This window comes from Epinephelus fuscoguttatus, linkage group LG15, assembly GCF_011397635.1.
Source record: "Epinephelus fuscoguttatus linkage group LG15, E.fuscoguttatus.final_Chr_v1".
NCBI lineage: Eukaryota > Metazoa > Chordata > Actinopteri > Perciformes > Serranidae > Epinephelus > Epinephelus fuscoguttatus.
The window spans coordinates 24936070-24948907 of record NC_064766.1 but is presented as its reverse complement, the minus strand read 5'-3'; the positions used below and the strand labels follow the sequence as shown (position 1 = coordinate 24948907).

General features: G+C 39.8%; 1 protein-coding gene across 1 annotated transcript in view; it reads right to left on the bottom strand.

Annotated features, from left to right (window-relative positions):
* sgip1b (SH3GL interacting endocytic adaptor 1b) overlaps positions 1-12838 on the bottom strand; it is a 79278-nt gene that overhangs the window by 20920 nt on the left and 45520 nt on the right. The window contains exons 5-8 of the mRNA XM_049598194.1: positions 4273-4336; positions 3545-3590; positions 1500-1556; positions 1099-1156 (exon numbers count right to left, since the gene is read on the bottom strand). Coding sequence (XP_049454151.1) covers positions 1099-1156; positions 1500-1556; positions 3545-3590; positions 4273-4336 — 225 coding nt within the window. The remainder of the gene's footprint in view (positions 1-1098; positions 1157-1499; positions 1557-3544; positions 3591-4272; positions 4337-12838) is intronic.

Here is a 12838-nt window from a genome sequence, read left to right as displayed (position 1 = left end):
GTCATAAGGACAGAGGGATGTCGTATGCTGTAAAGCCCTGTGAGGCAAATTGTGATTTGTGATATTGGTCTTTATAAATAAAATTGATTGAAATTGAAATTGATTGTAAACTTGATTGCCGATGTTGTCAATGTCTGATCGATTTTGCATCATATTCCGGCTAGAACATGCCTGGTTGTGTTGAGAGGATTTCGTTTGTGTTTTTTCAAGGTAGAAAGTGCCGCTATTCTCCACTAGTGTCATTCCCCAGCTGCAAGTACACTGCTAACGTACATGTAGCTACATGCTAACGTCAGGGAAGAGTACGTTTTTTGGTTGCTGATGTTGTTAATTTCTCCCTATTTTTGAATATATTCCTGCTTTTATTAGTGGTGTTTTTTATGGTAGAAAGTACCACTAACCAATCAGAGCAGACTGGGCTTTTTTGTGTGGCAGTTTAAATAGACAGGCGCTAAAACTGAGTGTTACAGATAGAGGGTGAATACAGGTGTGCATGTAGACATGTTCTGATAGATCCGAAATAGAAGTATAAACCTGAAAATGAGCATAATACGTCCACTTTAAAGATAACATATTCCTTTTAAAATTAATGTGTCTCAAAAGAGGAGTGAGATGTCCGCTCTGTGTCTCTATCTGCTGTGTCCCATTTAACTTTATTACACCTCCTGTAAGTGACACTCCTGCTCTGTCTCCGCCGAATCATCCTGCTCAGGGGAAGTCTCCATAGTACCAGCTCTCTATGCATCCATTTTAAACTTACAGCTGCTGACACCTGCGGGAGCAAAAACTTAAAATACCAGTGAACTGGAGGTCAGTTGTTAATGAGAACTCTGGCTCAATGACAAGTGAAAAGCCAATCTGAATGTAATGCGTCTGTCCGGCAGCCCTCCTGCTCCCCTCTGGGGTTTTTTTGTTTTGTTTTGTTTTTTTACAGCTGCAGGGACATACACATGTGATGTGGCAAGAGAGGGAGGGACTATTGATTTGGCCTATTTAATGCGGTGAAGCACTCATCCAATGAGTCACTCAGCCAAACAGGTCAATAGTTGTGTAGGAGAAGAGTCCCAGGACTGCTTCCTGTCTCAACTGAAAGGATATCATCACCCTCGTCACCGGGCCGCAGGCTGAAGCCCTCCTCGTCCACGTCAGGAGAGGCCTGGAGAAGAGAGAGGAGAAAGGTGACAGTGTTTTCCAGCCCGTCACACACTGTAACAGAGGCACCACTGAACTCTTTCTTGTGAAAAGCTCTGCATATAAATGCGGATCAGATTTCACAGATGTCTTGCCTGAGACGGTCAGCTTCCTGGCTGAAGCTGCTGCTGACTCACAGAATATGCAGCTATCAGTCTGTTCACCCCGTTTACTCAGTAATTTTAAACCCAGCAGATAACGTGACACTGATTGTGCCACAGCGCAGTACAAGTAGGGAAGCTGCAAAGTCAAAATCATCAAAACGAGGGAGTAGCAAGTAAAACAAGTTGGAGGCTGCGCGTACTTACATATCTGTCCCAGTCAATCTCCCCATAAAAACCATTCGGTGCTCCATTGGCCTTTTTCTAGCAACAACAATGAGAAAAAAAAGAATAATGAAAAGAGAAGAAGTAAGTCAGTGCAAATGATAAAGTGGAAATAGACTTTTTTTTCTACTTTGAGAAAGATCTGGGAGAGCACATTATCATTCTGCTATAGAGTGAAAAAAACGCTCTGGACTGTTTGTATTTCTTTAAACCAATCACAATTGTCCAAGGCAAAGCTAAGCCCAGGATGCAGTGATGGTGACCTTCTTGCAGAATAGCGTTGAGGGGGGCGCACAGAATGACAGAGGCCACGTGTGAGCATCACACGGTTATCATTGGAATTGTCTAACAGCTCAGTGTTGTGTGTTAGCGCTGCTGCTGTGTTAGCTCGTGCTAACCGGGCAAACTTGCCAACCACCCAGATAACGGCCTTTTCTCCCTGCTGAGATCAGTAAGAAAGTACCAGTTACACCAGGTCAGCACTGAGAGGCACAAGGATGCTAAATAAAGACCCTGCCTTGTTTTTCACAGCAAAGGGGATTTTGAAAACAGTAACACACAGGTAGTAGAGGAGAAGAATGCCGGCCAAAGAGCAGAGCAGAGCAACCAAAGTGACTGTGGAAACTCAAAAGCAAAAGAGCCCCAATACTAGGCTCTGAGGAAAACAGGAAGCAATACAGCTGTCTTTGCAACAACAGTGGCAACAACAATAATACCACTTGGAAACAGTGGGGAGGTTAATTTTGTAGTTATGGTGATTATTCCTGTCAGTAAGTTAGCGTTGTAGAAACTAAGTAAATTTTGGCTAAATTGCTAAAAAAACAAAAGTATGACCGGTCAAGAAATATGAGCAGCCAGATGAAGAAACGGTTTGGTTTAAAAATTCATGTTATGCTAACTTATTTGGAAGAAAAACAAAGACAAACAGTAAAACTTGCACCCAAACTGTCAATTGTAAACATCCATTGTGAGTTACAGACTGACCGGCTTGTTTAACTTTGACCGAGTTGATGCAGTTGTGTGCACACAGTTTTCCTGTGTAGTGAGGGATTATACAGACATTTCAGATAGGTTTACTTTTGTTTTTAATCTCCAAATAAAGTGGTTTAGACAAACTGTTGGCTTGTTTACAACCTGTCAGATTGTCTGCTTTGTCAGCCTTTGATGTCGTGACGTCTCCAGATCTCAGCAGTTACCATGGTGAGTACACAGTTATCACAATGAAATACAAAACATGGCCAAAACTACAAAAAATAGGATCCAACTTGTGATAAACAGGAGTTCTGATGTAGTGTGTTCAGACACACTGTGAATCAGAGGGGGTAACAATGTCCAAATTATCAATCATCACTTTATCATTTATGGATTTGGATGATTTCCTTTGTAAACAGCCTATTTCTTTACAAATTCTGAGAAGAAGAGAGAGAACAGAGAGAAAACTTAAAGAGCAAGTTTAGTTTAGTTTAATAAAATCTTAATATAATCACAGAAGTTCAGTTCAGTTCAGTTGAGCACATGATCCTTGAGACTGGCTATGCAGACGGAGTTCTGTTTAGTTTAGTTTAGTTTAGTTTGGTTAAATGGAGTTTAGTTTAGTATAGTATAGTTTAGTTTAGTCTGATTTAGCTTTGTTTAGATTAGATTAGTTTAGTTTAGTTTAGTTAAGTTGGTAATTTTCCAACCTATAAAACTAAAATCCACTGGCAGATAGACAATAAATAAACATTAATTTAATGTTTTTTTTATCATAAAAAAAGATAAACAAAAAAGATGACAAAACAGGACCAACAAGGTGTCAGCTGAAGCCTTAGCTTATTACACCTACCCTTTAAACATTCATAATTTTTGTCAGCTCCCTTTAAATTACACAGAGCAATAAGAAACTGTCTGTCAGAAACTAAGTATATATACATTATATAGGCCTCTGCCCAAATATTCCTGTACACTAGTGTTCAGGTTTCTGTTTTGTATTTGTTGATCAGCTTGTGTTTAAACAATGAAATAATAAATAAGTAAAATGTACGTACATTTCCTTTCTTTCCGCTTCCAGTTCCGTCTTTGTCAGGTGAACTCCTGTTAAAAGAAACAAGGAAGAGGAAAAATTTATATCATAACACTGGTGCCAATACAATATTTGCAGTTTCAAGTCTTACTTATAAACAAATATAAACATGTTTTCTGTCATTTAACAAATATCAAAACATGAACAGCAGTGCAAGAACATTGCCTAATTAAAGTAGTCTAAAATTAGCAAAATCCTTCATTAAATCAGGAACCATCTCATCATAGAATAAGTTAAAAAAAACATTACTTATCCAACCAAACATTCATATTTGACAGTTTTTTTGTCCTCGATGCTAGAGACAATGTTCAGTCTGTACCATAAGACTATTTTTTGCTGCATTGGGTCAGTTTTGTTTGTTGTTATATTGTACATTTCATATTATCTGATTAATTTTATTGATGCATTAAAAGGATGCATCAGTTTAATCTATGAATTTGGATCATATTTAATGAGATGGTAATATGTTTTGTATGTAAAATCTTTATATGCAAAGTAACTTGTGACCACAGCTGCTATACAAATGTTGGGCAGCTTAAGTACAATATAATATTGGAAATGTGGTGGAGTATAAAGCAGCATAAAACTGAAACACTCAAGCAAAGTACATGTTCGTTGCCATAAGACTAAATAGGTTTGATATTCATTCAAAACTCAGCATGTTCATCGCGTGACGAGTGTGAGTAAACTCACGCTGCATCTGTGTCCTTGTCTCTCTTTCGTAAGCCCAAGGCTTTCCTGGTTCGGTTTTTCAGTCCTGGTGCAGACAGAGAGAGAGAGGGAGAGCGACATCATGAAGAATTAATTTAACGCTTTAGAGCCTAATGTAAACTTAACAGTCCTGCCATTAAAATACACTTAAAAGGAAAAACACAGAGCAGTAACAGGCTGATGTACAGTAACTCGAGGATGAACCTGTCGTAGTGGACGCACAGGAAATAGAGTCACCCCAATAAACTGATATAAAGGAATGTATCGATCCGGTACACAAACATCCTGCCGTCTAGAGAAAGCTTCCACAGAAAATGAAGCAGCGCAGACGCAATCCCCTAAAGTGTCCCCTCCCTGACTTTATAAAATGGGAGGAAAAGACGAGGTTGATCAATGTGTCCACTTCATTAGTGAGATTCGAGGGAGCGAGGGGGGAGATGTACTACGGCAGCAACCGTCAGCCAAACCGGGTGCCAAGACCCCTGCAGCACTGACGGTTGGCACCATGCAGCTAGAACCAGGACGACTGGGAACACAGAAAGAAAAGGATATAATTCACTGCTTGGAGCTGTAGTGCAACATTTCATCTGTGTTATTATGTGTGTGTCACTGACTAACAGTATGTGAGATGAATCAATAAACACTGAATAAACTACAATGTACAAAAAGAAGCAAAACTAGAAACATATTTCCCATAAGCCCTGGACCTTTGGGGGCTTACCGTTAGGGGTGACACATACCCTCTGGTTTTAAAGTAGCAAGTAGTCACATTGAGAAAAAAGAAATCATGTATACAATCCAAAACTTTCGTTGCATCAAAAGGCATCAAACGTTTTATAGTTGCACCATAGCCCTCTGAATCAGAGTCGGATTGAAACGTGAGGTGCCTGGAGATTTTCTATCCCCACTAACCGTCATGGCTCCACAAAAGAGGAGAGTCCACAGATGAGTTGAGGGGTTGTGATGAGCTCAGAGCAGCAGAGATGATAGATAAAGGGTTGGAAAATGTACTTATATGGATGCAGATGAAACCAAGTTGTGACACAGTGACTGTTGTTAAAATCACTAAGCAACTAACAGCAGACCTTTTGTGAGTTTAGCATGCTAGCATACTGACACACTGATCTTTACCATGTATTGTTGTGGTATATGTTTAGCGTGTTAGCATGCTAACATTTGCTAGTTAGCACTGGACACTGTGCACAGCTGAGGTAAGAGATATTTCACTGGATAAAAACTTTAACCAGTTTGTGGTGCAAGACGAAAAGTCAAAGGACGACCAAATTCAGAGGGATTCATCTCAAGACAATGGCATTAATGTGATCATGGCAAGTGTTGGGTGGACCGACAGACCAACTGATCACAGATGGACAGACATTTCCATCCACAGAGCCACACTGAAAACAGAAAATAAGCGTTTGATTTTGATGATAAAAACAGACACAGAAATGAAAGGAGTCATAGGAGTGCCATAAGAAAAGGAATAAATTTGTAGAAAAATTAAATAATAATTAAATAATAAATGAAATTATAAAAAACCATATAAAGTAAATATAAATATATACATACATAAAAATCAAATGCAAAAATATTATAATATATTTCTAAAAATATATAATAAAGATATGTAGAAATAAATCAACAAATAAATTAAAACAATTATTCTTTTATATTTCATTTTTCTGCATATTTCCAATTTTAAAAAATGTATTGTCTGTTTTTTCTTTATATTTTCCACATTTATGTTCTTATTCTTTTACAGATTTATTATTTTGTCATGCCACTTCTATGACTCCATTTGCAGACTTCTCTGTCAAATTGAGCCTCAAGGCTACTCTGTGTTAATCTGTCCTGCTCTGTGCATGCACTAATAACAACAGAGACAAGGACAAGCTGAGGCAAACTGATTTGTTGTCAGCAAACTTTTTTGACACTTAATGCACCTCAATGAGTTAATTAACCTTGACAATCCTCCTGCTCACTTCAGGTTAAAGATGTAAATGCAATTTGACTGTATTCAACATGTACTTGTATAGCACTTTTGGTCAGATAAAAACTGTTTACTAGATTTGTACGAGAAACACTTGCTGCAAGAAAGTTACCAGCAGCTGCATCCCCTGCTGGCAAAAGAAATCACTTGAGTGTACTTTTCTCTTTTGTATGTATTATCTATGGTGTGGACATGTTTCTCCTGGAGGAAGCATGTGACTGGTTTGCGTAACAGTGTTTTAGAAAACAAGAGAACACAGCTGATTCTTGCATCCATTCAAGAGCAACAGGGACACATGTGATGGACAGTTGGGTGGATGAACATTTTGTGCTGCTCACAGGCAGCTCAGTGTGTTTATCGTCTTCTTTTGTTATTTGTAGGTCGTATTTTAAAACAGGAACACTAAACAGACATTTTGTATTTAACTTTTTTATATAATATTGAGTCCTGTAGTGATTATTGTGTGTTAAAGTCTGCTGAGAGGAGAAGTTAATCAGACTGACTTGAAAATCAAGATAAATTCTGAGTCACTGATTTGGTGAATCATCACTTACACTCACACTGAAATAATAAGGCTAATGAATAGTATAAATGTAAAAGGCGCTGCACCAGACTGGTGCTCAGTACCATTAACTTGGGATGAAGCTCTCCCGGGTACTGAAGGACATGTCAGGGCCAGTGATGTATTAGTAGCTAGCCAGGCTGCTCAATAGCACAGATTATTCCTGCATCATGGCTCTTTATCAGTGCAGACAGCTCTGAACAGCGGGCCTCCTGTCCACTCCGAACCTGCACGTGTCTTGTATGATAAAGAGTAAAAATAGAAGATCAATCCCGACATTAATATGTGACAAACATGCTGAACAATATGGTACATTCTGAGCACGAGCAGACCGGTCTGCTTTTGTAACCCATTTACAAAGTTTGCCTGAGGAGAGCCCGGCAACACTCATTAGACAGTGTAATTAAAGGTTCAGTGTGCAGGATTTAGGGGGACATATTGACAGAAAGGGAACATAATATAATGAGTATGTTTTCTTTAGTGTATAATGACCTGAAAATAAGAATTGTTCTGTTCAGGTGCTTCAATCAAACTCAAGTTCAATTGCCCCCTAAGAGCGGTTGGCTTGGGCAGGTGTGAACATAGTGATCACACTCAGGTGTGCACCAAAACAACTGGACCGACACCTTCTTGAAGAGGTGGACAAACGAACTGTGGTGCGGTTCATTTGTGGTGAGAACGTGTTCCGAACTCGATCTGAACCAACTGCAGTCACATGACACATTGTTTTGGTTAAACATGAGCATGTTACAGTCCTGGAGGATTATTAATGTGCACCTCCTCCTGTACTGCCTTAATATGCACATTCAGCACATCCAATGCATCAAAATAGTGATGGGATTTCTCGTTCACTTGTGAGAGCCGGTTATTTGGCTCTCGTTCACTTTGAAGAGCCGGTTCAACGATGCAGTTCGCTTGATCGTTTGTTTTTTTTTGTTTGATGTTTTTTTTTCGCTGTGTGTGTGGGGCGGGGGGGGGGTGTTAGTGGGTTCAACGACAAATCGCATTACTGATTTATCGCATCACGTGATTTGGATATTGTAACTTGGACCCAGAATAGACTCCACAGATAAAAAGTTTGGTACTACCCGTTTAATGTTTGTCTTTTAACTGTCACGCTGGACTAGTGATGTGACTTTCGCGAAAGAGCCGAGTCTTTGAATCGGCTCTTTGACGTGAACGAGTGAGTGGCTGCACTGTCTTTCTCCCTCACAAACTAGTCTCTCTCAACTTGTTCCAGATCAAATAATTTGAAATTAATGGATACAGAGTAAATTAAAGCAAAAAACAAATAAATTAGGAACTGGCTTGTTCACTCTAAAGAGCCGGTTCAAAGATTCGGCTCGTTCGCGAACGTCACTACATCAAAACATTGTTTTCTAGTTGCAGCCGCACATCGTTTTCAAACTGTATGGTCTGTCCCTCCATTGTGACATTAGAAAGTGTCAAATTTATCTTGCAAGTGTACTCTTCTTCAATGTTTTGTTTACTTCCGGGATTTTTCCCGCACGGAAATTCTGACCAATCAAGAGCAGCTTTCTCACACAAGTCTTTGATCTGGTCCGCCTGTAAATGCTGCCGTGAGAACACGAACCAACTCTAGGTAATTATACAACTTTGTAACAAAATTAGTCCCTGATTTGGACCAAAGCAAGACAACTCTAGGTCTGAAAGCACCTTAGATTGAGCCATTTATACCTACATAGGGAGCAGATCCACATCCACTAAGTCTGCCATATTGCATCGCCATGTTTGTACAGCAGCCCAGACCGGACAAACCAAACACTGACTCTAGATAGGGCCATTCGCATTTTCGCTTTGGCCACCATAGTTGGCAGCCCTTTCACGACAAGCAGTGTTGGAAAAACACTTCTTTTTTTTTATTATCATGAAACTGCTTTATTCAGTGTTTCTATCAGTTTAAATCACCTGGTCCGTTTGTTTTGCAGATGAGGAGACCTCTCCGTTTAACCAAAGATACTGGATTACTACAAGATGGCCCACCTACAATATACTTCCATTGTAGGAAATGGTATACATTTCCGGTCTCCTAAGTAGGCGTTGTCCCCATACCCCAATCAAAGACGATGGAGAACCGCCAATCAAAGACGAGTATCCCCAACCTCGCTTCTGTCAACATGTGTGTACCCTTACTGGCTGTAAGATAAATTAATAAATGGCCTGTGAAAAAAAATATTTTTTCCAGCGGATGTTTTAGTTACAACATTATTGAGCTAACTGGAGTAGTTTCAAGTCGTATCTGACAACGGGAGGCTTTTAACAAATGACGTCCTGATGTTAGCTTCGCTGCTGCTGTTAGCTGTCCCTGTCAGCTGCAGCCACTGATGCTTTCTAGACATCGTGATTTCCCAAAACTGAATAAATACCACACATAGCAACACAAAACTGCTTTGCTAGCTCAATCATGTTGTAACTAAGATATTCGCTGGAAAAAATATTTCTTTAATCCAGTATCTTTGGTGAAACTGCACTGATTTCAGCACCAGAGAGGAGATATCTGTTGCCAGATCTCGCTAGAGTGTGTTGTTGAGACAGAGACAGGTCTTGAACAAAGTAAATTTTCTTCCGTGACTATGTGGCGAAAGAATCGGCCATAATCTGTAATCAAGTTCATTTCTCCCACTTAAGTCAATGGACTCAGGACCTGCTGTTAGTCTCCTAAAGGGGCGTGGTGGTCGCGAACCCCACGTGACACTGATACAGGAAACTGACTCGCAGTGGACCGTTTTGGTTTATCCACCGTCTTTGGTATAACTCAGCTCTGGAGTCTGGTGGGTTTGGCGATGGCGATTTCAGGGCTGTTTCTGGTTAAACTATAACAATCCTGCTCTCTAAGAAAAAGGTCTATGTCTGTAGGGATCCTTTCTATAATGTTGTCAGACACTTAGAATAATAATCTGAGGTTATCAGAGCCAAAGACAAACACTTTTAGTGGACGTAAATTGATGGTGCATAATTGCCATTGCAGCCTGTTTCAAAGCTGCTGCCTGCAGCCCTCTCGTTCAGTACTGGACCAATTTAAAAAACTGTTAGTCACTTTGACACAAAAACATGAGAAAATGTAGTCCAGGTGGAGAAATACCATACTTATCCTTTAACTCAAGGTCCACTCACTAGAAATTTTTCAGCTGCATTTTGTGGCAATCATGATCAGAAAGCTCCAAAGGATATCTGGTAGCTTCTGTGAGATTACTTTCAGGGCTTTCAGCTGCATCTGGCTACAAAATGTGATTAAAAGCTCCAGAGGAAATGTTGCAAGTTGACCTTGACCTTTTTTTGGTCAAAGTTTTTTGGTTTCTGACTGTTTGTCCTCTTGGTTTGATCTTCTGAAAAGCTCATCAAGGCCACTCTTTCCAGCTGCTTACTCTTAAACCTCCGTTGAGAGAGTTTCCAACAAATATCTGAACAAAGCCCTCAGGTACTGTTGTAAATTTCTAAAACAGACAAGCTGTCAGTTATTATCCATGCTGGTTGTCAGTTTTGCATAGGTGTGAAAAGTCTTTACACACCTACCTCTGCCACACCAACGGTAATAACACCATGCTTCCTAATAGAGAGGTGGTTTGAATCAAAGAAGATAGATAAAATCAAAAAGCAACCACTTCTTTGTACATTTCATGTTTAAAGGTACACCAGGAAGTGTGACTATCTGTGTTTTAATTTGATGATTTGAAATTGTCGAGGAAACCTTGTGTCTTTGGTAGCTGGCAAACAATCAAATGGCACATTAAACTAATTCATACTTGTAATTCATATTATTCTATAATACACCCTTTTCTATGATGTCTAGCATCAAAGCCCACCTTCTGATTGGCTTTACAATATAGTTGGATGATGCGTTGTGCATCTTTTTGTCTATTTAAGTGTTCTCAGCAACTGATTGCCTTTCACAAGGAGGTTTCAATTTGTGGCAAGTTAATTTTCGTACAGTCCTGGCATTAACTGCATCTCAAGGCGGCCTGGAAAGATGGAAATCTGGTAAATTAGTGTAAACTATGTATGATTTCAACCCAATTGCCAGAATAAATGTTGGCAATGTATGTTTCGGTAAACCACAGATATGTAACATTGCTACATTATTATGTAGCAGAAATGTTGAAAATGTTTCTTTACATTTCAGCAACACTGTGGTTAATGTCTGGTTATGTTAGGCACAAATGCCGCTTGGTCAAAGTTAGGAAAAAGTTTATGTTTTGGCTTAAAGGTCCAGCGTGAAGGATTTAGGGGGATATATTGGCAGAAATGGAATATAATAAGTATATGATCTTCAGTGAGCGATCACCTTAAAGTAAGAATAGTTGTGTTCTCGTTACCTTAGAAGGAGTGGGTCCTTGTCCATGGAGTCCGCCATGTTTCTACAGTAGCCCACAACAGACAAACCAAACACTTATGCTGTGTCTCAAATCGCGTACTTCTGTACTTACACTTACTATTTTGAGTTCATAAGAGCGTTCACACTGAGAAGTATGGAAAAATGCAGTGCACTATGAGTACCCAGATGGTGCACTCAAAATGGTTAGAAAGTTGAGTATGGAACTATGGACACTTCTCACCACCAATGATCGCCATCTTGGCTACATAGCAGAAGGGGAGGGGCCACTTTTCAAATTGGAAATAGCGGCCGAGAACCATGCGACCGTGAACGTCGCTGCATTGTACAAATTCACGTGTTTTTTGCACTAAGCACCACTATACTGTTGTCGGGTATAAGCCAGCAGTATGTTTGTTAGGTTAATCTAGCAGTCTGTAATGATTTGGTACCATGAACGATAACACGAATGCTAATGCTAGTTTGCTAACTAGCTAATTTGCGGTCGTCATTTATTGTGAGTGTACAACGGCCGTGTTTGGTTTGAGACAACACTACCCTGTCGAAATTTGCGCACTACACCAATGAGTACATAGTGCACGTAGTGTACTACATAGAAGTGTACTAACAGAAGTATGTGATTTGAGACACACCGTCTGTCTAGATGGGTCATTTGCATTTTTGTGTTAGCATCTTAGTTAGCAGCCCCTCTGTTGTGAGAGCATCGAATAAACACTGATTTTTAATTGTGAAACTGCTTTATTCAGTGTTTTTACCGGTTTAAACCACCAGATCTGATTGTTTTCGAGATAAAGAAACTTCTGCAGAGAATTCGGCTCCCAGTAAAAAAAAACACCAAAATGTCAGGATCTTAATTTATTAGACAATAAATGTGAGCACATAATTAGTGGCTTATCTGCAACATGTCGAACAGCATTGGAAAAACACAGATTTGAAATGTTAAACTGCTTTTTTCAGTGTTTTACTGGTTTTAATCACCAGGTCCATTTGTTTTGGAGAGGAAGAGACCTCTGCAGATAATTCGGCTCTCGTTAAACTCCTAAACAATGAACACTGGAGGAATTCTAACTGGGAGAAGCTTCAGCTGGTTGCAGTCGGCAGTCAGTCTCACTGTTAGATGCCACTAAATCCCCCAAATCAGTGGTTCCCAACTGGTTTAAGTAGCACAGTAAATTTCCAGCACAGAGCTTTTATTTTGAAGTGCCATTTCCGGCTGTAGCATTAGTGACTAACTGACAGCTACTTGACAGAGACAGCAAGTATGACGCTAATTGTATTAAACTGTGGGATCTCGAACTAATGACTAAGGAGAAATCTGGACCCCGTGGCCGGACCAGTTGAGAACCACTGCCCTAAATGTTACACACTGCTCCTTTAACGCACCTGACTTGTTGGCACAGTTGCTGCTAGAAATGCCGCCAACCTGTTTTGTTGTTCATCGATCTCCAACAGTGGTCTGCAGCTTGGCAGCCATCAAAGTCAGCTCGTATACACGTAATCAGACTATCGTTACATCACCTGAGAAATGCTGATATAAAAATACCAATGTAAGGTATCCGTGGTTTGCAAGAACGTACAATACCAACATTTTCTTCTGATGTGTTGGCTGCATGATTTGTAGTTGAAACAGGCGAAAACACCGTAA